At 38.0% G+C, this 27790-nt stretch overlaps 2 protein-coding genes across 2 annotated transcripts in view; both read left to right on the top strand.

Annotated features, from left to right (window-relative positions):
• The first annotated feature begins 6193 nt into the window (after positions 1 to 6193).
• LOC146740558 (organic solute transporter subunit alpha-like) lies at positions 6194 to 21905 on the top strand. Its single transcript, XM_085501215.1, has 8 exons — positions 6194 to 6326; positions 16629 to 16909; positions 18177 to 18331; positions 18738 to 18811; positions 19020 to 19181; positions 19869 to 19986; positions 20275 to 20527; positions 20836 to 21905. Exons 2-8 carry the CDS (start codon positions 16759 to 16761, stop codon positions 21147 to 21149), a joined length of 1227 nt encoding a protein of 408 aa, XP_085357341.1. The 5' UTR covers positions 6194 to 6326; positions 16629 to 16758; the 3' UTR covers positions 21150 to 21905.
• A 2321-nt stretch (positions 21906 to 24226) lies between these two features.
• Positions 24227 to 27790, top strand: part of LOC100372363 (all-trans-retinol 13,14-reductase-like) — a 48750-nt gene continuing 45186 nt past the window's right edge. The window contains exon 1 of the mRNA XM_085501213.1: positions 24227 to 24576. Within this exon, the coding sequence (XP_085357339.1) occupies positions 24369 to 24576 (208 nt within the window). The 5' untranslated portion in view covers positions 24227 to 24368. The remainder of the gene's footprint in view (positions 24577 to 27790) is intronic.

Genomic DNA, 27790 nt, shown 5'->3' with positions numbered 1-27790 from the left:
CATACCTGGTAGTACTAATCATCAGATGGGAACAATCTGGGCATATAATTTAATCTTCAACTTGTGGACTCACGTCCCTTTAATTGTAATTGATAACACACACGTTTATAAACAAAAGATTGAGGCGGCGGCACGAACTTTTGCATAGGAGGGGGAGTGTCTGCTCACCTACCTCGCGCCAAAGGCTACTAGGGGGTCCGGGGCATGCTTCCCCTTAAAAATGTTGAAATCTTGACCCTCTGAAACCCAATTTTCTGTATTTTAAGGGGACAATTTTGCTGATACAAAGGGTTTCAGCTTGATTATTTTAGAGGGCGACGCCCCCCCCAAATTTTTACAAGAGGCAATCGCCCACTCTGCCCCCCGTGCTGCCGCCACTGAAAGGAGAAATGATTCAATACACAACATTCCGCGTATTCGTCCAAAATATCTATTCATTAAAGTTGAATACAATGCATCACAATACAAGAATGTGTTGCCCAGTAGACAGGTTTCTTTCTGCAACTACTGTGCACAACAATGTGTATACCTTTACACATACTGCCCGTTACGTCTACTTGAGAAACCATGATAGAATGTCATTTTTTTAAAACCCGTGTCGTGTTGTGTACTTACATATATAATCTGGCAAATTCGTGCGAATAATACGTATAGACACGTCAATATATGAAGACAGACGTCAACATTCAGTTAAGAATAACACTATACTATCACTTCACAATTCATTTCATATTGAAAGGTAAAACTAATTGCAATTATGCCCAATGTCGGCTCAAACCCCAATTCTCAGCACCATCCAGCAATGTATGTATGCTGCCCTCGACGGCGGACAAGTACATTGAATCACATTGCTAGTATATCCCAGTTACGTCTTTATATGTTGACTTGTTGAAATGACGAACATAATAACATTGAATCAGTCAGAATGCACGTTCACTTGACGTCATGACGTTCCCCGCGTAGTTATTTTATTTTAACATGTTAACATGCTAATCATTTTACATATCATTTTTATTATTATCGAGTATTGGGAAGATGATTTATCTTCAGCATCTGAAAATCGTCGTTCAAAACTAATAATAAATAGGAAAATATCATAAACAACTCAGTACTTGAAGGACATACACTTTTTTTTAGAAGTGTTTGTAAAAGGTGTTGTTATTTCAAATTGGATGTTTGTGAAGAGTGAGTACAAGGCTTGTGATAATGATGACACATCTCTCATCGCCTTCACCGTACACCGTAGTAAAAACTACATCGGAATGTTTTATAATTTCCAATTGTATGCTGAAAGCACTTGTACGTACCATACTCGCCTAGATTCACATCGTAAACAACAACGATAAGAATCTCAGACGAACTCGTGTTAGAAACAGACTCGCTGTCGCTGGAGGTAATATTTCTTGAGAATTATTGGCGCAATTATAAGTTCTCCACCTTTGTACAGACATTCTTTTGGAAAAGGAGTCGGTGTACCCGCTAACTTGAATTGCTCCCATGTGTGCCAAACTGTGGCTCTTTTTACATTCTTCATTCTTCCAGAATTGCAAGCCCAAAGTTCTTTCTCTTATTTATATACAAAAAAGAAAACAAATTAGTGGCGCTGTTATTCTCTTGGTCTGGCCATCATTTCTGAAGACATTACTGGGATTTACGTGCAATTAACCCCTTTCAATGCATATTTGTGTAAATTAGTCACTTTAATGCATAATTATGTATTGTATCCTATTTTCGGAACAAAAAAGAAAACAAATAGATGAACAAATTGTTAAAATGTCGAATATTTAAACCTCCTGTTGTAGTGAAAACGTGTACGTTTGACCTTCCGTTTTCCTGGGAGCAGATCGACTGCCCCTCAATCAACTTGAAATATTCGCCTTCCAAAAAACATCAACAACGATAGTGGATATAAAAATGAACTTACACTGTACTTCAATATAAAAAGTTACTTTATTAATAATTGCAAATGGTATAATTATATTCCACTCGACAGGTCAGCATGACATTGAAAATCCACGCATAATGGTAGGTTTTGGTGTACCCGCAATACACCATAACTCTGTATGTTATGACCGAAGCTTGTATGGGGCAAGGCCTGGTCATAAAAAAAAATATAAAATATTATATTTTTAAATTTATGTAAACAACTGAATTTTTTGCAAGTCATAAAAGACCCATATATCCGTTTATTGTTGATAACAGCTACGATGATTTAATGTGGGTTATGCCTGTTCTTATTTTTCTTTTTCAGTTAGTAAAGTTAAATCAAGTCGATAGTTCTGATGATTTGTTTTTGAGAGCGTGTTCGCTTTTCACTGAAATGTGGTTTCTATGCCCGCGAAAATAAAAATACTTCAGGTGGTGTTTTCTACTACTGATTTTTCCCAATTCTGAATGCATGTTCAAGAGTATGCGCGAAGTATTTAAATTACAAGGGCCGTCACCTTCGGGGTGGGGGTTGAGTCCAACTGGACGGTAACAACGCATGCTAAAAACACAAAGGCTCTTGGGTACACGCTTGTTTGTAAACAGCGACACGCTATGGCCGTCCGTCGCATGCGCAGTTGTCGACTACCCGCTTAGGAATAAAATTCGTTGAGCCTAATTATTATCGGTTTCGTATAATCCAGTTGTTCATACATAATCCGCCAGCTGGTATGTTTTGAAATTGGTAAATATTCTTGTTTCAGTACGTGTTCACTGGTTGGACATTTTACCATATAGCACCTGATATATTGATTGCCACTATGCCAACTTGTCAGATCGAGTGTGAGTCTGATGACTTTTCACCCACTAAAAAAACTTCAACTTCGAGAAAGTCTGTTTCTAGGCACGCCTACCAAATTATGATCTTGTAATACTTCCCACAGTACAGCTGGAAAAATTAACAAAATAATCAACCCAACTCAAACCATCGTGATTAAACGCGTCAATGCCAATTCCCACAATTGTATTATTAGTAGGTACTAGTAATAGTTTGCTGTGGTGAAACAATGGGAATATAGAAACGGTTCTTTATGAGCTGCGTTTACGTGAAAGGTATGTCGAGTTATAAATACGTCACTGACGTTATTAATATGGGTGTCATTTCTGCTACAAAAAGAAAGAGCTGTCACAGTTTTCTCGTCATTGGCTGGCTGGGAGAAGACGTTCGGCTATTGCTTAATACTTGCAAGTAAGTCCTTTTATCTAATAATATTTCACTGGCGTTGTCTAATATGCGTAATCACTAACTAAAACTAACTAAAATGTTGCTGAAGTGTGTTCAAAAGTGAACGAATTAATAGAACGTTAATTTGAATAGGAGATTGTTTGAAATATAAGTTCAATTCAGACTCTGCGGTTTGTAGATGTGTGAAGTGCCTTCCAGTCTTGTCCTATATGCGACGCTATGTGAGGTGACTGTACCAGTACTACGGTTGGACTCGATTTCCAGTCTCTGTCCCGCGCGTATACGGAGCTGCCATCTCCGTTCCGCGGGTTGCCGCGAAAGCCGGGTTATCGCGAAACAAACAAGAGACTTGTTTGTTTGCGGTAACCCGGCTTTCGCCATTTATCCACTCATATAGTAATTTATTTTATGGAAAAAACAAACAATAGAATATATGCAAGTGTATCCTTGGGCAATTACGGTAGTATAGCGGCAAAAGACTGTAACTGAGTCTGTACTACAGTATAAACGTAACGAGTGACAAGTGCACAACTACCTGTGGCACGGGGCTCATCACCACTAAAGACCTATACCCGGGCATTGTTACCTTTCTCAACAGTGTTTTGGTAGTGGCGGTGGTGGTGTGGGGCTTTTAATTATTTGCACGGATATGCCCAAGGTCAGTTATCGCCAAATTCTTCCGGAAGATCCATCATTTAACATATACATGTATTTGAAAATATTCTAAACTTTTTCCAATTTCTAACTGTGCTTAATGTTTTTCTGTTCAATGCCATAATTGGCTGACCACTGAAATTCTGCTAAGACTTTCAATGTGTTTTAATATTGTCTTCATAAACGATGATTCGTTTGTTTTCACTGGAAGATAAATCTTGAGTCCTCACACTCCACAGAATCCCTAAGTATGCATTGGTAGGGTGTCATTATAATTGAACTTGACGTATTTACATTAATATGGCACCGCGTCTTCGATACTACTTAATTCTGAATAATTGTTTATATCATCTGCTATCGACAGTCTTGTCAAAGGTCCGACACAAATCGTTAGAATGATGGCGTTACACTTGATTTAAAAGACTTGATTGTATTCCATGGCGATTGCGATATATGAGTACGTTGTTCATATTGATTGATTATTAAATCGATAATAAAGTTGGACTGACTGAGAGTGACTGAATTCACCCATATGTCAGATTCACAAATTAGAAACTCTGGGTGAGGCGATGGCAGAAAAGAAAACTTTTCAAAATATTTTTTCTTCACTTAGTTAATTAGTTTTTTTTCCAGATTTTTTCTGTCATTGTTAATCCATACAAGATTTTCTCCATGTTTTGTTTTCTTGTGGGAATACTTTAAATTCTGCCATCGCACACTATAGTTTATAATGATCCACCTCTCATATAGCAATATATGAATGCGGGGTAAAGTTCGTTTGCCAATAAAATATATTGCTTTCTAGTATGAGCGAGAATGACAACTGACATATGTATCAACGAGCGCTCTCAACTTGTCAACGAGCGCCCTCAACTTGTCAACTCACGACCTGTCAGAGTCCAATTTGATCCATGTTTGCGTGGAAATATGTGTAGGTTCGCGATTTGGAGGCTGGTGACTGAAATATTGTTTTTTTGGAGAATTTGGTCGAAACAAATCTCGGGATGAGTTTCATTGGGTCCAAATCACGACTCACTGTGCACTCGCTGTATTGCAGCCCCAGCCATGTTCAAGTATCAAATGCAATACAACCATAACTTATGTGATGTCTTTGAGAATTAATTTAAAATTATATTTATCTTTCTACCTCGTTTACATGACCGCATTTTGTCTGAGCCAAACAGCTCAAACCCACGCGCGGATTTAGGGGGACCCACCCCCCTTCAGCCCGCAAAAAAAAAAGACAAATCACAGCCCACGTCAATAGGAGCCCCCCCCCCAACCGAATTTCTGAATCCGCCAGTGAAACCGGCTTGCTTTCAGCTCGTGCCGAGTTCGGCTCCAATGAATTAACCATGATAAGTATAATTTTGATAGGACCATAAATATAGCCCATGCCAAGGGCGCTGTTCCACTAGGCATGGAGGTCAGTTACCACCGATTATTCGTTGGGGGGGGGGGTATAAACAACTTGAAGAAGATATTTACGTAATTGAAAAACGAGACTACTGAATTTTTGAATATTAAATCTGAGTGACAGCTGCTTTGACCTTTATTGAAAGGTTTACCCCACACTGTGTCAGTTTTTTAGATTGCTTTTTTTCTGCACAATTTTAACATAGTTACGTTGTTTACATGTTTATAAACACAACTATGTCTGTGTTACGTCACTCACTTTCTAAACTGACTAGAAGCTTTGTTTTCGATGGCTGTTAGGTAATGAAAACCGAGTCCGTTCAAGCAAGAAATAGTACTGCATTATTCATCAGAAAACAAGACAAACGGAGATGTTAGGAAACCAAGTTTTTAATGTTTCTTTTCCAACGATATAAACAATACATATGCTCTCCCGTTTTAGTGTGTCGCGTGCACCGTTTCTTTCCAGTTAAACATTGTACAACGTAGTTCTAGTTCGTATTTACGTTTCTTCAAAAAAAGCTCGGGTTAGTTGACACAAACAACTTATTGTTGTTGTTGACCGTGATTAACCACGTAATTGAAGGGTGCATGTGGCAGAAATACTGTTTCGTAAAGCGCAAAAGCCTGTTGGGAAGGAATTTCTGAGATTGATGGCGCATATCGAACTATTCGGAGTTTGGAATAAGGAGCGCCTGGCGAACTGTTCGAAATTCGGACAAGTGGCGCGTTCCCCCATTCTCCTTCCCAGAGTTCCTTGCGGTTAGATCACCGAAAGTATATATTCGTGGAATAGAACTCTGCCTGGGAGATTGGCGTTCCCCAACACGTATGTCATCGGTCTATGTTATTTTATTATTGCCGTACTGCTGCGTTTCTAGACTCTCGCGTTCCGTTTCAATGAGGGCGGTGTTTAGCGACCTTTGTACAGAGTGACCTTCAGCTGTCGCAGGGAAAGCCGGCGAGAAAGTGTCAGTTCATAATCTTGATAGTTGACACATTTTTTGCGTACGAGGGCGTGGATGTCGCCGTTCATGAGTCTGCCGATGGGTCTTGGAGGTGTAGAACCTAGGAGACATGTTATGTAAGTAATATTTCGTCAAACATACATATCAAAACTGTGTTCTGGTGTTGTCGATCGGAGATTATTGTTATGTACACTCGTAGTGAAACGGTAGTGTCAGTGAATAGCAAAGCCCGACTTTTTAACGACAGGACTGTACTGACTGGCTCACAGCGCCGATTACGATAGCCACTATTATGTATACCAGTATCCCAGTTACCCTGGCCGTAAGTACTTGAATATTTACAATTTTTGGATGGGGTAAGACAAGAAATAGACCAGAGTTACAAGTGACCCGCCACTGTTTACGCATTTCTTTAGTCTTGCCTACGTATGATAATATAATCACCGAGCTCCATGCATTGTAGTTGTACGGAGGGGAGACAATGGTTCAATAGCTTTGAAGTTTATCGGCCAGCTCAGTAGCTTTTTTTACGTTCAGCCGTTGCAGAAAGTGGCAACTGTTACAGGTACTAAGTTTTGACACGTACGTCAGCACGTCTTGGGCAGCGGGCCACGGCGTTTTTTTTTACGTTCTACCGCGGCCGGTTTTTCTGTCTGCTGAAAAGGTGCGTGCTACCACGGACGTACTAACAACCAAGGACTATAATTTGTGCATGAACGCGCATTTGAAATTTTCAACCACTCTCATAAATATGTAAATCTACTGTGTCACATTAAAAGTAAACTCGTGACTTCTGATGTACACTGTACTCGTCATGGCCCTGCGTACATGGCTGTGTAGGGGTGATATTTACATTGGGCTTCTAAGGTCCCGATGAATAGGAGCGCCTCCACATTCACAGACCTGTACACAGAGCTATACTCGTCATGTCAGCGAGTTTGGGGGGATTAAGTTACTGCACCCTGAAACGTCCCATAAATACTATTACTAGTATTAATACTAGTAGTAAAACATGAGTGACGAATGGTGGCCCAATAAATCTTAGATCAAGTGCTAGCCATTACTATCCACTGTATTTTATAAATAAAGTCTGTCCAACATGTTGCAGAAACGATGTTTTAGCATAACAAAAAACACAGGCAGGTTTTTCAACATTGTTTACCATCCATGAATGCGTCTGTAAAGCCTCTGACATGCTGTTTTCCTGTGATTGCGTAATACCGCGTTTTATGTGGTGAAAGTTCATTGCATCAGTCTCCTCTATCACAGGTTCGAACAAGTGACGTCAATTTGCTTTGTATTCTATCACGTCCACGAATGTTCAAACACAAATGTTTAAACAGTGCATTTACGTCGATGACTTGCGGTTGAATTATTTACCGAAGCAATCAAATGGCTTGGCTCCGGCCACGCAGTGGTGCTCAAGAGAAGAGAGTGAGTGACATGTGTAGCAATGGCCAATGGTTAGTAGTGGCCACTTCGTTTGTATCAACGTCACTTCGTCCCTATGCAAATACACTAAACTCAATGTTTGCCGTTTTTCATAAAATAAACCCACGTAATATTTCATGTTTTTTTTTTACAAAAAAATCTCCAAGACCTAGGTGGAAAATTCAAATTAGTTAAAATTACAGAAAAATACATAAAAATGTCTAAAGGCATTTATTTATTCATAGCGACGAGTATATGTAAGTGGGCGTGTGATAACGTGATATTATGAAATAATCAGACATACGAGAGAATTTGAATTGATCATGATCTGTGAAGCCCACTTTTACTGGGCGACCAATGATTAAAGTTGAAGGTACCGTGAACCGTGGAGATCCATTATACCTGAACCACGTACCCATACAAGAACGCATGTGCCCTGGGGACGACGAAATCAGCTACGACCCAATTAATGGTACTACCCTCAACTTTTACGTCCAAATTGCGACTTGGCCATATTTGCTGGCGCCATTTCTTACATAGTATAGTTTACAGTGGTACTAAAATATACTAAAACTGCTCAGAATAGAAAATGACGAAGCATTTATGTTTTTCATTCTGATACTCAAAGTGACTTGCTAAAATTCCTAAATGTTATACTGTAATACAATGTATATATATATATATATATAGTCCGCGCCATCTATTTATCAAATATTTTCAGATATTTTATCTTTTGTGTAACGGTGTTAATATTCCACTGGCAAATATAGACGATAATGTACGTCTTTGCTAGCCATTGTCCGTTCATTCGTTCATAGCACATCTTCGTGTGGCAGTATGGTTATGTAGTAGGGCCGTGAACATCTAAACATACCTTTCCGTGAAAAAAAAAAAAAAAAACTTTTGGGCGTAGTTACCAGCCATTGCAAACTCAATTGCTATAAATATTTCCCGTATACTGGCCCAAGATATCTTCTGACGAAGTACGATCGTAAGATGTCTTGTACAGATTCCATTTTACTGTTGTTCAGGCTTGGAGTGACTGTGAACACAGAGAAACTCGTCACTTTTGAACATATGCACTTATACATTTTTATTTTATGGTTCCTTTGAACTATGCATGTCTGTTCTCAGACTTATTTTAATGCTCCGTTTCTGTTTCATCACGCTCATTCCAATATAATTTTTCAATCTAGAGATAAGTTGTATTCGTTAAAGCCGAGATTAATGAATTTCACTAAGAGTGCCAAATTTTAATCTGTATTACTAGTACATTATTGATTAACACCTTCCACCTGGTAGACGAGGTATATAGTGTTCAGCTTGATCTCAAAACCATATACCCTGCATATACCAGTACTTGGGCAATTCAAAACAAAATGATACTCTTCTTCTATTATGTCACATCTTAACGGGCTTACTCGCTCGTCTCGTGGGATACATTCCGTCCCACTCCTTTCCCACCATGAGCCTATAGGTGGATATTCTCAGTCTGGGTCACGGTAAAGCTCAAAGACTGCCCTGTACTGCACTACACGGCCATAAAGTCAAATTGGGAGGAGTTCCTCATTAATGGTCAGTCAGGTTTTTGCTATTTAAAAATAAACATTATAAATTTCATTGCTGAAGTTTTTGTGAGTTAACATATATTTTTGTGTCGACTATGTTGTTTTCTGGATTACCAGTTTCATCTAGTCCTCTATGATAGAATGAATATAGTTTCATCATTTTTTTTAACTTCGAACACACCCCCTCATTATCTTTTTAGTTTAAAGCGCGGTAGTCGTCGCGCTGCGCATGTGCCACATTTGTGTTGATAAACATTGATTTTCCCACAATCCAATGGAAATCACAAGTATGAGGTTTGACCTGGGCGCGACTTGCACTGATTACCGCCGGTAACTCCTTCGATGCCTTCCAATAACATAAACATTACTTAATTAAAGCTTGGAAACGTCTCAGTTCGTACTCTTTGATCTGCGCAACAGTCAAAGTCGCCATCTTTGTTTATATGAGACCCATATATCTCGCACATGCGCAGCGCGACGACTACCGCGCTTTAATCACGAACCTTCAAACCCATGATTTAATGTACAATTAGATGAAATTTGAAGTTGTTTGTATCTAGCCGATTACTAGTATGTCGAATCATTTCATGGCTTAGTGTACTAGGGACTAGTACTGGTACGATCACATCAGCAAAAATTTACATCGTTATTTGACCTGTTGTTGACCTGGCAGTCTAATTGAGGCCCATATTGGAGTGAAATGGCACTAGCAATACGTCGAGCTTATGCCAGCATGTCACCATTTGTCAGTGCGTTTAATCTCCTGGTTCGCTCTATTGGACGCACTGCAAATATGATAATAACGATGACGTCATGATGAGGTAGGTTGACCTTGATTTCAGACTGTTCACTGCATGCCTAGACCCATCTTCATAGTGTTCCTGCACGCGCAAGAAACGCGATAACCAACAATGCCACGATCGATTATAGGGGGCTTGTTATTATTACATTGAATCACACTGATTGATTATTCTAGCATTTCACTGTCCACTCAACAGACCCCCCTCCCTATGTGCCATATCTGAAAATATTTGTCGAATACCTCTAGTTTGAACCCGTGTGTTATTGCAATACACATTGCATTATACATACGTATACACTGTAAATTTGTCTGATCGATTATTTGATGTACACGCAAATGTCATAACTATGTGCTAATTAATCAATACAGCTGTGTGTAGTGAAATGGTAGATTTATAAAAAAAAAATACCATTAAATTTAATTTCGAGTATTTTGCGATGTAGTTAATATTTGGTGTCAATGGTTTTATTGGTGCCATATTTGATCCGTGTTGTTTTGTAATAACATTACTTGCGTGTCTGTCACATCGGCCGATATCGCTTCATATTACTACATTTCGAAAGACTCGCTGCTGAATTGTAATAGCGTTGCTCAGCAACGTGTATTCCTTTGACTGTGGTGTGAAATCATAGACAGTATACTATACTGTCTATGGTAAAATGCAGGTTATGACATAAAATATTATAGCACATCAGAATAGAATAGAATAGAATAGAATAGAATAGAATAGTGCTTTATTGACACCGTAAAGAAAATATTACACTTTTTTTTTTTGGTTAAGTACATCATACGTTGCCATGGATTCACATAGATAAATGGTGGGATTCATAATGTCGGGTTGCATTCTAGTATGTTCATTACCGGTGAATATTCGCATGGGATTTATAGGTTCATGATAGATAGAGCCAGGCATCTTATTGTAAATCCTAACACGAGATAAAATGTCTCTGTTTTGTAGGATTATGGTCGTGGTATTCAGAGATAAACAGTGTCTCTATAGACCACAGGAAGTTGTGAATTTGTAATAACAATTTAAAAAAAAATAAAAAATGAGATTTGCTCTATTTCCACTGGTAACATGCATGGAGCTAGAAAGCTCTACCTCCATGTAATATGTAATACTATTATTCAGCGATCTTTATCATAGTATATTTAGTATTTATCTCATCGGTTTACAACTTTCGACTTCATGCAAACCCGGATTAAAACGTGCATGCTTGTTATATAACTAACACAACTGCATTATTCACGATTATTTAATCAAAGGTTAAAATTTACATAACGTCAACGCATTTTCAAACTGATAAGATAAAACCAGGATAGAAGAATAAACAAATACAATGAATCTTTGTTGAATAATTTTTAATGTGGAATTTTACCCCCCCCCCACTACTGCATGTATAGAGAATGGTGTTCTCCGTGTTGGTTGGTCCATGGTTGGTCCAGCAAGTTATGTTGGGGGGGGGGGGTTAGCATGGGTTTAGCATGGAGCTCCATGTGTCTAGCTCACTGACTTTGCAGTGAATAACTTGTTTGTTTGTTTATGGTATTATAATGATGGACGTTGTCAATACATGTTAGTTTGGGTGTAATTGAAGACTCAATTTCAAGGTTTGCCATTTGTTTATGTTTTCCTCCATGCTGAAAACACGCTACGTGACGACTAGACTGGCGCAGTCGGGCGATTAATTTTTGTAGTTTAAATAAAATTAAAAAAAATCGCGAAATGGAGGTGTTAGCGCGAAATCACCCCGACTGGTTTATTCTGCTGGACATTCATTGCTATTAAATATTCCTGAATGCTCCCAGGTGGGCGCGGAAACACTTGCAAAATGATGTGAACATGGTGAAGGTCACACTGCAGACATAACATGGCGGCACGTTGAAATTCGAGTTTGTCGTAGTCGTCGTTTCTAATTCATCACAATTTGTAAAAAAGTAACTAGTACTAGTAGTAGATTTTTTTTAAAAATCAGCTGCTACAACCAGCCGACGTCTTCTCGGTCAGAGATCAGTTGAAGAGACGTTGTGATTGGCTTAGATGATTGTCAATTAGAACATCATTAACATAATTACCCGTTGAAAAATCGACGGGTTCCTGCAGTGTCAATAGAGGGCCATGCAGAATAAACCAGTCGGGGTGATTTCACAGTTACAGGGGATTTCGCGCTAACACCTCCATTTCGCGAATTTTTGTATTTTATTTGAACTACAAAAATAAATTAATCGCCCCGACTGCGCCAGTCTACGTGACGACCATCGCTCTTTGAAGGCGTTCGCGCAGTGACGAGAGCAGAATCGTGGCGGTGTGGCAAATCCAGGATGCCAAGTGAGTCTTTGCTAAATCATAGACCTTAGAAATACTTTTATTTCCAAGGTCTATGACGAAAGTGACAAGGTTGTGTCTAAACTCAGACAACTAATTATCCTTCTTGTATATCTGATAACAAGTGGTAAAGCTTATTTACATTAACTAGAGTTTATTTATATACTATTCATTTTATCCCAATGAAATCTTGACACATTATAAAATATGATATTCCTAAATGACTAGTTGATTAATTATTAATTTCTCCTAACCAGTGAAATATGCAGGTATTCTGTATCTGGCGTCCGAGATGTTGACTGTGCCACTGGTTGATGACATAATTTACTAAGGGACTGCATATATAAAACAAAATGAATAAATTACATGAATTTTTCTCTTGGATTTGAGGGCCTCGACACACCGTTGTATCATGGAAATACACTTTACACTGTTTTACGGCCTTCGCTGTGTCTGTACCATATTGTTTTTTTTTAATTAAAATGCAATGCAATGCGATTACGTGCTAATTAATAATCTTTCGAGGTGTTCAATGATGCATCTTTGTCCATGCGCTTTTGCTGGGGTATTGGTTGCGTGGAAAAGTAGGAACTCGCAGATGGCAACTTTATAGTAGTGCCTGAAACGTGTACACAACAGAAATTGAGCCATTCTCGTCCCGGATCCTCATATAATTTTACGACGACAGTGGCACTAATTAGAGGATTGTACAGCTCTGTTTTTAGCTGCTAACATATACACGGGTCTATTGTCACCACCGTACTAGTTTGAACTTGCATACTCATTGATTGACGCTGTGACCGACGCGACAGGTGGTAATATCCAGGCAACTCTACTTTTCTATACCCGTGTTATATTTTATGAGGGATTTAGCTAGTGCACGTACTCGAGTACCGTGTCCTATATTCACGGTATACATCGACTACGTGACTAATTTACACTTACAACTCAGTCCTTGTTTCAGTGTCATGCATGCTCATTTTAAAGTTTTCTGTATCGGCGATGTATGTAAATATACCCCAGGCCACTGTACAGTTGACCTCGTTATCTGCATACATTGAATATGCTCATTAGAAGGTCTATGATTGAATGAACTCGCTGCCGAAATGTCAAATATGCCCATAAATCCAATGAAATCCATGATCGATCACAAAACAGAAGACGCAAACACAGTAAATTTTCGGGGAAATAGTTGCAAAACTACACTAGTCATGATAATAGTGAGATAATATGGTGAAAAGAGCTTGACAACTTAGTTGATATTCGCGGTTGAACTAAGTGAAAAATTCACGGTGTGAGGGTAAATGACCTAAAAACAGTAGTTACGTCCGGTATGGGGAGTAGCCGCCGGTTTGACCATTGATCTAACCGTCAATTGCGACCGTAGAAATACAGGTGTGACTGGCCATGCAATTTGAGCAGAGGCTCGTAGTCAATGTCTCATAGCAGGCTTGGCATATTATTTGAGAATGACCGTCGCAACCTTCATGGTCACTCGTCTGAATCATGTGTTTTCGTCCGGCCATGGAGAACGTCCCAATTCCTGGCGGCACAGACTATTATTACCTGATGCCGAGTTATCCGACAATAGGCGGATACCAACAGCAAGGTGAACGATGCATAATAAAGATAAACCCGATAACAATTACGTGTTTTTTATGGGGGGGGGGGTTACCGAGAGTCATTGGGTATAAAATATATAGTAGTACTTCCAATGATAAGGGTATAAACAACACACTGCACAGTAGATATGTCTATTCAGTGCGAACAAATGTTACTTCTAATAGAATATAACTAATTGCTTTTAATTAGCACTAGGAATAGTAACTGTACATGGTTTTTTACATAAAACTGTGAGCTACAGGCCATATCGATCAGGTTAAAATTTGATGTATTGTACGGCGTGTATTTTTTAAATTTTTTAAATCTTATTTTATTTGCACTATGTTTTTTTTTTTAGTATTTTGTAATTATCGTCACATACCTTGTTGGCTTTTGAGATAACCACGAACTTACAGCAAATAAATAGTACATTCAAATGAGATAAAATAAAGTATAGGAAAAATAAATTATTAAATTCAAAAAATACAAGCCCAAACTATTATTTTACGCACAATTATTACAATTTCCTGTGTTCGATTATACAATTGCCGGCATACAATGTGTTTCTTCCTCTCATAGGTCAAAGATCAATGTTAAAGATGAGTCGTCTCTTCTTGTCTAACTTATGATCCATTACGTCAACTAATGTGTGACTACATCCGGGTCTAAACCAACCGGTTCGGGTCAATGACGGCACGGTTTTCTATTTATAAACAATAGTCGCAACCGACGGTGACGGCTGTGCATGGTGGTCTCGTGACACTCCCAGAAAAGTGAATACGCACTATTTCAATAACGAGCTGTCATAACACACATCGTAGTTCGACGCAATTGTCTGTAGTTAAAACTATCGACCTTTATTTTGTGCTGGTTTTACGAGCAAGCAAGTTCGTAGGATATTGTAAATCCCCTTGTATATAATATACCATATACGATTCTAGTCGAAATTTCGACGTAAGTTTTTTTTTCATTGTACTTTTCTTGTATCCAATAACCAGGCCTTTCACGAGTTATTGAATCAAAGTGTAAAATCAACGTGTTTCGTGTTATCGCTGTTTCTCTCTTGCACAAGTAATCGCCCGCGCTCACTATGCTTGCGGTAAGGTCGAATGGATTTAGTTTGCGCATGCGTGCTCCACTTACAGTGACTAATACCTGTGTAAATGATGTCGGGGATTGCACCATATCTATTATTGGCTGTACGGTTAGTTTCGTAACTATTTTCACATTTAGCTCGAAGAACTACCCATCCATACATGCTCACACGACTCTTGTTTTAATATAACGCCATCTACAGGGGAAAAAAAACACCGTGTACATGTATGTGTATTATGACTGTATGTAATACACATGGCCTCCTATTGTTATCGCAGCTTAGTATGTAAGGTATACAAATGTATATTCATTCGTATGTATGCATGTATTTATTCATTCTGCATAAACTCTTGTTTCTTTTTTGTTTATGAAGTCTTGGTTGATAATATGAACTCAACGTTTTTACTAATGGTTCATAATATGACTTCGTATTTGACATGTATGACTGAATTGTAAAAAAAGCTCATTTCTAATGTTCATCTACTAGTATATTGACGCTGCCCGCACAGTATCCCCCTTGAGCCTCATGGAGATAAATGAGTAACTCTCAGTTCGAATTGCCTAGCAGGCTCAGTAGCAGCCAGATTTGCGCGCAGAATTCTCGTTTGAATATTACGGCTGTGGTCCCGTTGCGTTTCACGTACCCGCATTATTTTGGATGTTTGTAAATTATTACAGTTATCAGATCTGATTAGCTCGCTGACTCGGTGTTAATTCACGCCGATAATTACCGACAGAATAATGAGCTTGTTCCCGCCCGAGTCCAAGTGTTTAATTCTCACGTGGCATTCTCGTGCATACCGTTTTATATCACCGAGAACGCTAGTTTTTAATGATCACGTCATGTCGATGGTTTTTAAGTTGTTTTTTAAAGTCATTCTATTCTTGTAATTCATATACTCAAGCGCGGTGGTCGTCGCGCAGCGCGTGTTTAAATTTCATGTAAATAAACAACGTATTTTACACGCGTTGTATACGTCGCCATGAGTCCCATATCGAACAGGACCCAGCACGACGACTGCCGCCTTTTAAACGCGGTGACTATACGCCCTACCCTGAGCGCTCCTGGTTACGACATATTAATAAGTTCATTTAATAATGAAACTTTGTTCTCGTTTTAGTAATGGGATTTTAGTCTACAGAGCTCAGTACTTCTAATGCCAGCAGCATTTCTAGGGTGGTTAAGTCTGTGCACCCTGTAATAAGTACGGGACCAGACTGGCGTATGTGTGTTAAAGGTCGCCTCTGTTCACTTCTATAGCATAATGAACAAAGGCAATCTGGCAGCGTCTTTTGTAGGCAGTACGTTCACGCGAATCGCCAACTTCTATGTTTATTTATAGTTTTTTTTTTTGAATGACCTTTCACATACATATATAGGTACGCACGGTCAAAACGAAGCTGGTACAATGCAGCGCCCTCCCCAGACACACCTTTATTCTATATTTTTCGTAGACGATGACTCACGATGACCGGCATTCGGTATATTTTCCTGGGAGACTCGCCTCATAATAATTATGACAGACAGGAAATTCAGTTTGTTTTGAGAAATTAAACACGTTGTATGACCCGTGCGTTTGTGTTCAATTCACAGGTATTTGACGGCGACCACACCAGGACACGCACGCTAGCATTGCGACGACCAACCTGACACTCGACGCGAAAGAGAGTGTCCCCCGCTCGAAGTCATCTCTAATACAAATAACAATACCAATATTTACAATATGACGATTGATTCCTATTACGACACGAACTATGGAACCTTGAATGAAACTTTGAACGGCAATTACACTTTTACGCTCAATGATAGTATCCCGGAGATCGGAGAACCAATGTGCCCCAAGGGACTACCTCCCGCTGCTATTTACATGAAAGGTGGGTAATGACATCATTCACCATTCCCTATTGGAGAATTTCTACATTTACTTGTTCAAGTTTGAGTTAAATTACATTATATACTACACTATCACCTATGCATGATTGATTTTACGAGGTAAATGTGAATGAGACACTTCACCCCTCACACTGGACTTCCTATACAACTATATATGTATGGGCAAATCACAATTTAGATTAAGCGACACAAACGGTGAACCGTCACCGAAGCTAAATGTACCATGTTTTATTTAAAATAATTTCTCGTTCAAACACGATTATTTTCAATACCTATATTTCCACTTCGATGGTGACTTATTACTGTAAATGGGGTAATTATTCACTGGGTCTTAATTTTGCTTATTTCGCTGACTGGGAAATGCGTTTAAACCCACTGAATATGCCTGAAACGCTAAATCAGTGAATTTTAAACCCAGTGAAAATTAGTAATTTTACAGTATACGATTCGTTCATGTTTAAACCAGGCGTGTGCTGAGGGAGAAACCCTGTGAGTTGGCACTCCTACACATGCAAGTTAATATGTGTTTGTATTATTTGTGTGACATATTTACTCCACGTAGTTGAACAATCACCGAAGCTAAATATTTCCAATAATATATAGTACTTCGACTTTAAGGGTGAATTATTATGCGTTTTTTTATGTTTAACACAGACTTATACGCGCATTGAGGAAGCCTATCACATTTGTTTGCATGACATATTTCACGTTGTTAAACTACTAGTATTAACGAAGCTTAATTGTATCATGTTTTATTTAAAATAATTAGTTCTCGCCCCAAAACGCAATTTTTCAACATGTTTATTTTCCTATTCCCACTTTAACAATGCATTATACTAGTAGTAACGGTTCGTTTATTGGCTTGTACGTGCTCACAGGCACCGTGTCATTTGGCACTCCTACACGAAGTTAATATTTGTTTGTATTATTTGTATGATATATTTCACTCCATGTCAGTTAAATATTTATTACTTTTATACACCCGATTCGTTTATTATATTTGCACATCCTATTTCTATATTGAGATTTATTAGTCGCTAGTTAAACGTGTATTGCCATTTACGCCAAAACCAGTGTCAACCTAACCAGTTTTATTTGAAAATTGATTATGAATACTCGGGTGTATGAGTTATGACAGGAATGACACGCACAGTGCTTAATACCTTATACCCTCCTGACACATACACGCAATTTTTATTGCAATTTTAGTTCCATGTTTTAATTGTAGCTCAATGCATTTTTTTTCAGTTCTAACCGGGAAACACATCGCGATGTTATCGCTAGCAGCAGTCTTCACCCTAATCAATCTAATCGTGTTCATCGACGCATTTATCTTTCTCAATGCCCAGGTTCCACTTAAACGAAGAAAGGCTAGGATACTTTGGATATTAGGCATTTATCCAGTGAGTCAATACACCTTGTACATCGCGCCCTCTAACGGCGAAGCGCCTACATGACGTAACGGTCAATATCCACAGCGTCCATATTATTTCGAATAATGGTCGTCCGTCAATAGAAAACACTGTCTTTTGTTTTAGATATTTGCTATATACTAGAAAACTAACAACTAATTGCACAGTTTGAGCGCTATTGCTTACATAATCAAGGTCTTGGCAGAAGCAATTCGCTGCTAGTAGACGCACGTTAATGTTAATTTCACCGGGAGTCATTTTTGTAAAAGTGATTTCATGTTAACTCGTCTAGCCATATGTGCTAAGTGGTAGAAATATGGAGGTATTAAGAAAAATATATATTATTAAACTATTGAAAAGATTAATTATTAACGTTCCTATGATTGATTGTTTGCAGGTGTTTTCAGTGTCGTCATTAATAGCTCTATGCATTCCACGATCATCGGTTCTTACAGGGTTAACCTCGTCTATGTGAGTCCTTCAATATTCTGTCAAAAATTAAATAACCACCTCCTGATCTGTATATTATATGTTGTCAGCATGGGTAAAAATAGTACATTGAAAATGCGTGATAGTGATTAACGCGAGATTGTTTCACGTAGGCAACAATCAGAATTTTCATACTTTCGAAATTTTGTGATTATCAGTATTATTTGAAGTTTTATTTTCATACCCACAGGTATTTGTCAGTTGCGTTGTATCAATTTATGTTGCTTGTGTTTGACTACTTCGGTGGACTTACTGCAATGGTCGCCATGTTAAAGGGACAGAAGATGTTCCTGGGAACACCACCTGTTTTAATACTATGCTGTTGCTGTATGCCTAGCTTAAATATTACGCGGTAAGTATTGAGACAGTTTGAGTACGTTGTCAGAGAGTCTGGTGGAGCTTAGGAAAATATTACGAAAATCTTAAAGTGTTTGAGAAAGTATCCAATGCGTCTTGTATTATTTGAGAAAGTGTACAGAAAGTCTGACATGGGTAGAGAAAGTATTCTGAAAGTCTTGTAGTTTTTAAACAAGTATTCAGAGAGTCTGATGGGGTTAAAGAAAGTACTTATTGTGACTGTTTAGGGCAACATTTTGACCTCTTGTCATTGCAAAATAAATGTCGTAAATGTCGATTGTATTTGCCAGTTCCTTTCACATGTTTGCATATTTTGTACAGAATTAATAATTATGTAACATACTTACCAAAGACTCCAGTAACCGACACCAACAATACGTTTTCCATTTCGTTGCACTGTAATGAATACTATAAATTAGTCATCATTGATTTTTTCTTCTTACGGATTACGTAATTCAGAAACTAATTGTTTATTACCACCATATTATAGCCACACTGCTTTTCCACATGTTTACTATCGAATAAGAAATACAGTAAACACGATGGAAATTGTTTTTACACACAATTGGATTGCGGTTCTATTTTTATCCAATTATTTTTGCTACCATGAAGACTAATCAGTAATTTAGATCAATTAAACTTAAAATACGTTTTTAATAATACCAGCAATTGTTTTCTGCAGACCCAGTTTGAGGTGGTTGAGGAGACTGGTGTTACAGGTTGCTGTCGTCAGACCAATAATATTATTTATTTGCGCTGTTATGTGGGCTGACGGAAGTGCTCTCTATATCCCAGGAAAGGTAAGGGAGATTTATGATTTTACAGGCACCTGTTTATTGTTTAGTGTGAGATGTACGCGTGAATGTTTGATGTGGTGATGGGGAACCCCCGCAAACAATCACTGACACAGTAAATTGGGAATGTCACTAAGCGAATCACAATGAAATAATCCCTCGCTTCGACGAATATCGACAATAGTTATACAGATCGCACAGTATATACAATTCGTGGTACAAACAGACAAATATAATCTATTCCGATCACGTAATGTGAATGTGTATAATAACGCACGTGTTCTTCTCTCACAGTTTACTCCAGACGGCGCTTTTCTATATTTACAAACAGTGAGCGTGTTGTCCACGCTGACTGCGTTCCAAGCGATCGTCATCCTTTTCAAAGTGTCGAAGGAGCCTTTGATGAATTATAAAATCGTGCCTAAATTCTTCAGTATACAGCTGGCAATGATCTTTAGTAACATACAGGGTGTCCTGATTGGGTTCTTAATTGCTGGAGGGAAAATACCTTGCACCCCAACGTGGTCGTCAGGAATGGAAGGCATGTGTAAGTAAACACAGTAAGGGCTTGTTATCGATGTGGTTTGGCCTGGCATCGCTAAGATGTAGTGACCTGAACTGCGGTGATAACATTCAACTAATCGCAGACATTTTAACTCCGACAGTTAAGCGTTGGGGTCGCTGGTAACGAGGCATACGAATGTTCTCGCCAGTTAGTCTCTTAGTTTGACAAGTGAAAAGTGCAAAACGTGAAGTTGACCTCAGCATTTCATTCTTTTATTGTAGTCATCGACAACGCACACAAACTAATAGTTTCAAGATTCATTTTTTATATTTATTTTGTTTTACTTACAGTTATACACAACTTCGCTCTGATAATCGAAATGTTCACCTTCTCCTTACTGGCTCGATTCTCATATCGTAAGAGGGCTGGTAACCTTGACTACGTTGCTCCACCAAGACCGTCATTCATGAGGCCGCGGTCGTCGATAAGTTTCAAGTGGCAAGAACGAAACGGGGACACGGAAAACTATCTGAAAGCGAAGGGCGAATTTAAAGAGATTGAGGACATGTGTAACGGGAACACGATCGTAGCAACGGTACCCAAACAGAACGGGTACGCTGACATCATAAAGACTGATCTTGATCAGCCCATCAGCAATGTGTGACGCTGAAGACGCCCACGTTGCCTAGCAACTGTCTCCTTCATAGGGCCGTCTACTTAAATTTGGATTTAAACTGGTGCACCATCTACTTATTAAATTTGGGTTTAAACACAGCACATCAAAGTCACATTAATGAGATAAAGCAATGTTTACTTACACTGTATATGTAAATATGAACTAGCCAACTTCATAAGACACAATTACGCTTGCTTTTTATACTTATTTGAATATTAACATATCAATTATCATGTAACCCTTCCTCCTTAACATTATAGTCGATTTTTGTTATTAGTTTTACTCACCTATTAACTATCTACTGAATCTGGTGATGGTCTAAGAAATGCTAACCTGATAACTAACCAGATTTCTTTTTGTTCAGTTTTCTATGAATAGTATAGTTTGACCAAATTCACCATGCCGCTACATTTTGATTTATCGAAGCTCACAGTCCCTATATAGGGATTGTGTATTATTTTTATATTGTAATATATTGGTTTTACCTTATTTTTTATGTTATTTGCATTTATGTGTCTGGTTATACAACGTTAAACATTGTAGGACAATTATTTTTCATTTAATGAGGCTGAAGTGGTTACTTAGAGGGAGTATATTATCTGAAAACTAATATCATTTCATTGATGAAATGTAATTCCATTTACATCACAGCAATATATTGTAATTACTGTGAACTAAGTTGTAAATCTACTGATTGTTTTTATTTGTGATTTATTTTGTAATAATAAATTCTTTTTCAAGAAATGCATTTGTATGTGTCCACCAACTGAACGCAGAATGTAAAAAATACAGAAAAAAATCGGGGTTGCCTCCAAATTTAAAATATATATTATATTGTTTATAATTTGATGAAGATTTTAAAATCATGTACATGACTTTGTAGTCAGATTCATTAGTATCGTTCCTGCATACAGCAAGTCTTTACTATGACTTTGTGGTCAGATTCATTAGTATCATTCCTGCATACAGCAAGTCTTTACTATGACTTTGTAGTCAGATTCATTAGTATCGTTCCTGCATACAGCAAGTCTTTACTATGACTTTGTAGTCAGATTCATTAGTATCGTTCCTGCATACAGCAAGTCTTTACTATGACTTTGTAGTCAGATTCATTAGTATCGTTCCTGCATACAGCAAGTCTTTACTATGACTTTGTAGTCAGATCCATTAGTATCGTTCCTGCATACAGCAAGTCTTTACTATGACTTTGTAGTCAGATTCATTAGTATCGTTCCTGCATATAGCAAGTCTTTACTATGACTGTAATTTTCATGTGAGAATGGTGTTTGCCACGATTACAAAATATTACCGAACAACGTACACCGACGATAACTACAGAAATAACTCGTAACAGCCATTACCTCGCTATGATGTTTTTGTGATTTGTTGAGTTATATTTTGTTACTCCAAATGGCATTCATATTAAAATATCATACAACAACGGAATCGATGGAAAATACTTTTGAAGGGTTCCAAAACATTGAGAACACCCTGTACTAGAATAACTTTAGCAATATAGAAACTAGCTATAATAAACAAGTATAGCACAACTTTCAAAATACACAAAATAAAAAATGAACATATCGAGATTTGATAAAAGCAAGTTACTTAATCATTCTCGTTATGGAGAGACAAAAAAGACAGCAAACAAAGAACTTAGAATTGTTTACACATGAATTTGATTTTTAAAATTATCTAAAAGACAATAAATAATGTTTCGTCTAATCTCGAATTGGAAGTTGAATTAGGGAGAACATAATATCCAATTGATTTTCAGTAAAATTGTAAATAGCATGCAGCATACGGCTTATTTTCTCAAAAGTACAAGTTACATATCGCCAATAAATAGAACAGGTATGCTCGGCTGTATGCTATTGTGGCAGAAAGCCATGGTTAAATTCACCAGGGATGGGATGGTATTTGTTTCTCATTTTACTTTTGTTTTGTTTTGCCTTTGTGTTTAAACTAAATATTGTAAGGGAATGGGATAGTGAGGCGTCACCTCAGCTGGCAGTGTGGAAGAATAACCTGGACTTTCTGTATGAAGTAATGTCGAACCTGGTGAATCTCTACAGTGAAAGAGTTATCTTCTAAGCGAGTCGAAGTTCCCGACACACTACGCTAGTTCGTAGCACTATATCCTCTGATGTGACATTTTTTTTACTGAACTCTCATAATTTTGAGTAAGAAAGTTGTTCATAACTTACATGACAATGTTCACTGGTTTATTTATTATGTAGTATCACACCAGGCCCAGGGTGACCGGCTTTCGTCAACCAAAACAAAACGTGTCATTCTAAAAATTACGGTAAAATTGTCCCATGGCACCTTGAAACAGCAATCTTTTGTGTGTTACAGGGACTAATTTTAAGAAATTAATATTTTAATATTTATAAAAGTTCCATAGTCTAGAGCACATTGTTAAGGAAAAAAATTTTTGCCACTTTTTAAAACCCAGATTTTTTAAATAATTGAGAACAAAAAGTACCCCATCATTCACAATATATAATTTGTTAAGCATATTCCACCAGCCTACTATTTAAGATATGAAATATTATCACTGCCATAGGAACCTATATAGACTGTCCCAGTTGTGACAATTGCATTGTTTTATATGATAATTCCTTTAGAACGTGTTTCAGTTGTAGAATCTTCCGCGACTGGTCTATTCTGCCGCGCCCTCTATAGTTGTCATCACGTTTTTGTGGTGATCAACATGCTAATGTAGCATTACTTGTCATGAATACGTAATATTAATGGATATGTTGCAGAATCGACCAGTCGTGCTAATTTCGCGTCGGACCGCAATTTAAGAAAAATAAATATAAAATTGTCATGGCTGGGCCAGTCTAGAACCTATGGTAAAAGCACATAAAACTGTAATATAAAATATAATACTAATAGTCGTATTGTGCTGAAAACATAATATTTAAGCAACGTTATTGTTGCTCACTTACAACAAATTTAAAAAAAATATAAGTAAAATTGGATAATTTTTCTGGAAATAAACGCAACTCATTGAACAACTTCCGGTGGTAGAGGGCGCACTTACTTCTGAGGTTGAAAAGTTGCCCTCAGCAGCACCCTCTGTGGTTCTACCGAAGTCATCTTGTGTCACGGTTAGGTCAACGAACTCATACAAACAACTAGTTTGAGGTCACGTTCGGCCATTTCTTTTCTGGCAGACTTCGTGTTGTGCAGGAAATCATGGAGTTAACAAGAAGTGTATATGCATGGATGGTCTCCAATCCCAGTCTAGTTGTTGCTGTCCTGTTAGCTGTTCTATTCATAACTGTTTTAGCAAAGTTTATGAGTGGGCCTCCTGTCGGGAAGAACCCTTTTGCCAAAGCGACAACTAGTCCACCACAACCACTCGTCACTGACCAAGCTAAAAGGAACAACGTCCTCAAGCAAGGTATTTAGGAACGAATTCAAATTGTTCACTTCTGTGCGGCAAACGAGGTGGCTCGATAACAACATGGCGTTTTGTAATTTATTGTACATTTGGAAAATCCATTTTTATTTTAGAATTCTTTTTTAAAACCCACTTTCGTTTCTGAGATCTGTTTTCATTTTTAAAACCGGTAAGATTTAATACTATAGCACCCCCTCACTCATAACTTTAATCCTAAGCCTGCCCCTCCATAGCTGCAGTTCTATAGCTCACGTTTCCCGGTCTTCGGGTCATGTGTTCCCCCAGTTTCCATTCCAGTTCTTCTCCTATCTCAATTCTATATACTGGTACCCTTCTTCGGGTGACTTACAGTTATTTGGAGGGGCATATTGAATTACATTGGGGGCTGGATTGTTGGTGGTCGGATTAGGGGGCCTTCCAAAACTTTAAAGCAATTGTTTAAATCCATGCTATTATTGCTATCACATCAACGAAATAGAATTGTTGATTGAGGGGTGACAGGGAATGTACTGTTTGAGAAGATTGTTGTAAAGTTGGCATTCAAAGAGAAAGTGAAACTTGTTTTCTATTTTAGAAATATTACGTGGACAAATTCTTAGATGTCTAGGTATATTGTTAAATCTGATGTACACGATATTAATTAAGTTCTTGACTAGAAATGCGGAAATAAGGGCTTGTTTAAAAATTTGCTTTGTTATAATTTTGAAAAGCAACTTTATTTGAAGTGTAGTCTTGTAATGTATGTGCTCTAATTTCAATTGAATCAGGCATGACAAATATACCTGTTAGTGTTTGGGTTATTAACCATTATCAGTTGTGTGTCATACTCACAGTCAGCTGATATCGGTGTCGCTGGGTGTATATGATAGAGGGAAGTTGTGCAACCAAATTTGCCGAGTTCGCTGTTTTTCGTCGATAAAAAAATAACTAAGGCAAAAACTCACGATTTTTCAGCATTATTGTAATAAAAACATTATTCTCTATCAATAATCCACCCAAAACAGTAACATTTTTGCTAATTCTTGTGTTTTTTCGACGTTTTTCAAAAAACATGCGATTAGACAGTGAAAGTAGAACATTCCGGAGGGGTGAAACAGAAGAGCCAGGCAATGGAAGCGGGGCTCTTTGGCAACGGCCACAAGCGTGTTGTGTTCAGCCATGTTGGCCACATAGAGGTCAAAATATGCACTCTATTTGTAAGTGTTGTATTTGGCTCTTCCGTTGCTATCACATCAACGGAATACAAATAGAAAAACTCTGGGTGACATTAGTCACGGGAGGTTAGGGTGAATCTGTAGTTTGATTACAGACATTGAGTAAGGTTTCTTTGACAAAATGCAAATGTACCAAAAAATGGACAAAAACGATAAGGTGTGACACTTGAAAGCTATTGTGAAAACTATTGGCACTAAATTTTAATTTAATTATTTCAACCCTCGTGTAATAAATACAAATAATAAATTTGAATATGACTGGCATGCTGCTTTCTAGATTCAGCTTGGCAAACATTTTGCATCATTTGGTATTTTACTGAAACAACAATAAGTGTACAGCTAGGTATAATATTGTACCAATAAAGATCTGTCTTTAAAAAAGTGGCACGTATTCATCACCATCCAGTGACTTTAGGGACAACGTCAAAAGATCGATGTCGGATAAAAAACTTATTTGCTTTAGTTTGGGGGTGGGGGGGTTTTGACCTCAAAAAGTTTCCATCCTACAAAAACAATTTTATTTTTTAATGAAGTAAAAAAACCTTGGAGTATTTGTAGTTCGTTTTTTCTATTCAATCATAGACAAAAATAACAGAAAATAAAAAACAAAACATCCAAGACGGGAAAATGGTTTGGTCCAAGTGTAAATATGTGCGTCAAATGAGATCAATTTCAGGGCATGGACTTAGAGCATGCGCAGAACCCAGAAAAGTAGTTTGCGCATACGTATATTCCGCTTCATTATTACAACCAACTGCTATGCCCTACTGCTGTCCGATTATCAATTTGTATTTAATGGTGAATGTAGTCTGACGCCATGATCAATATTTATCAATTAAGTTTCAGTGGGGGGTGGGGGTTTTGGGAAAAAACTAAAAGAATTAAGTTTTTTATCCGACATCGATCTTTTGACGTCGTCCCTTAGAGTAACCAATGTCAAACCTGTTTACAATAATAATTGGCCAGTTTGTCTCTAATATTCTTTGAGTCAGTGTGTGTTATGTCTAGACATTACGTTGTAATGGCACATTTAATGGAAAATACAGTGTCACTATCCAATTGGCAAACTGCACTGATTTTCACTGTGTTGTTGTTAGTCCCCGTTCGGACGCAGTCCGAAAACGGGGTCTTATGTTTTGCCCTGTGTGCGTCCGTGCGTCCGTCCGTGCGTCCGTGCGTCCGTGATCACCTGTATCTCGAACATGCATGGACCGATTAAGTTCAAACTTCACTCATACATCACACATTATATGGGACATATGCACATGCATTTTTTTCATGATCTGGTTAACGATAGCCGAATAGCGGCCATTTTAAGGCCGAAAATGCATCAAAATCGCACATTTTCACCATTCCGGACCCGGATCTCAGTTATGCATGGACGGATTTTGTTCAAATTTGGTACATACATTAAACATAATAGGTCCTTGATGCACGTCATTTTTTTTTTGGGATCGGGTTCGAAATGGCCGACTGGCGGCCATTTTGTTTTAAAGAATTCAGTTCTGGATCCGTATCTGAGACATGCTTGGATTGATCGAGTTCAAACTTCACACACACAAGGTACATCATGTCACAAATATGTATGTGCATTTGTTTCATGATCTCATTAACGATAGCCAAATGGCGGCCGCTTTAAGGCCGAAAATGCATTGAAATCGCACATTTTCACCATTCCGGACCCGGATCTCAGTTATGCATGGACGGATTTCATTCAAATTTGGTACATACATTAAACATAATAGGACCTTGATGCACGTCATTTTTTTTTCCGGATCAAGTTCGAAATGGCCGACTGGCGGCCATTTTGTTAAAGAATTCAGTTCTGGATCCGTATCCAAGACATGTCTGGATTGATCAAGTTCAAACTTCACACACACATGGTACATCATGTCACAAATAGATATGTGCATTTGTTTCATGATCTGCTTAACAATAGTGGAATGATGGCCATTTTAAGGCCGAAAATGCATCAAAATCACGTATTTTCACAATTCCAG

This window comes from Saccoglossus kowalevskii, chromosome 7 (assembly GCF_978046115.1).
Source record: "Saccoglossus kowalevskii chromosome 7, keSacKowa6.1, whole genome shotgun sequence".
In the NCBI taxonomy this organism is placed as follows: domain Eukaryota; kingdom Metazoa; phylum Hemichordata; class Enteropneusta; family Harrimaniidae; genus Saccoglossus; species Saccoglossus kowalevskii.
The sequence above is the reverse complement of the archived record's forward strand: the minus strand, read 5'-3'. Positions and strand labels throughout refer to the sequence as shown.

Coding starts and splice junctions, on each gene's coding strand:
- LOC146740558 (XM_085501215.1), top strand. CDS start 16,759: ATGACGATTGATTCCTATTACGACACGAACTATGGAACCTTGAATGAA. Junction 19,987..20,274: donor CTCTCTATATCCCAGGAAAG/GTAAGGGAGATT, acceptor CTTCTCTCACAG/TTTACTCCAGACGGCGCTTT. Junction 20,528..20,835: donor GTCAGGAATGGAAGGCATGT/GTAAGTAAACAC, acceptor TTTTACTTACAG/TTATACACAACTTCGCTCTG.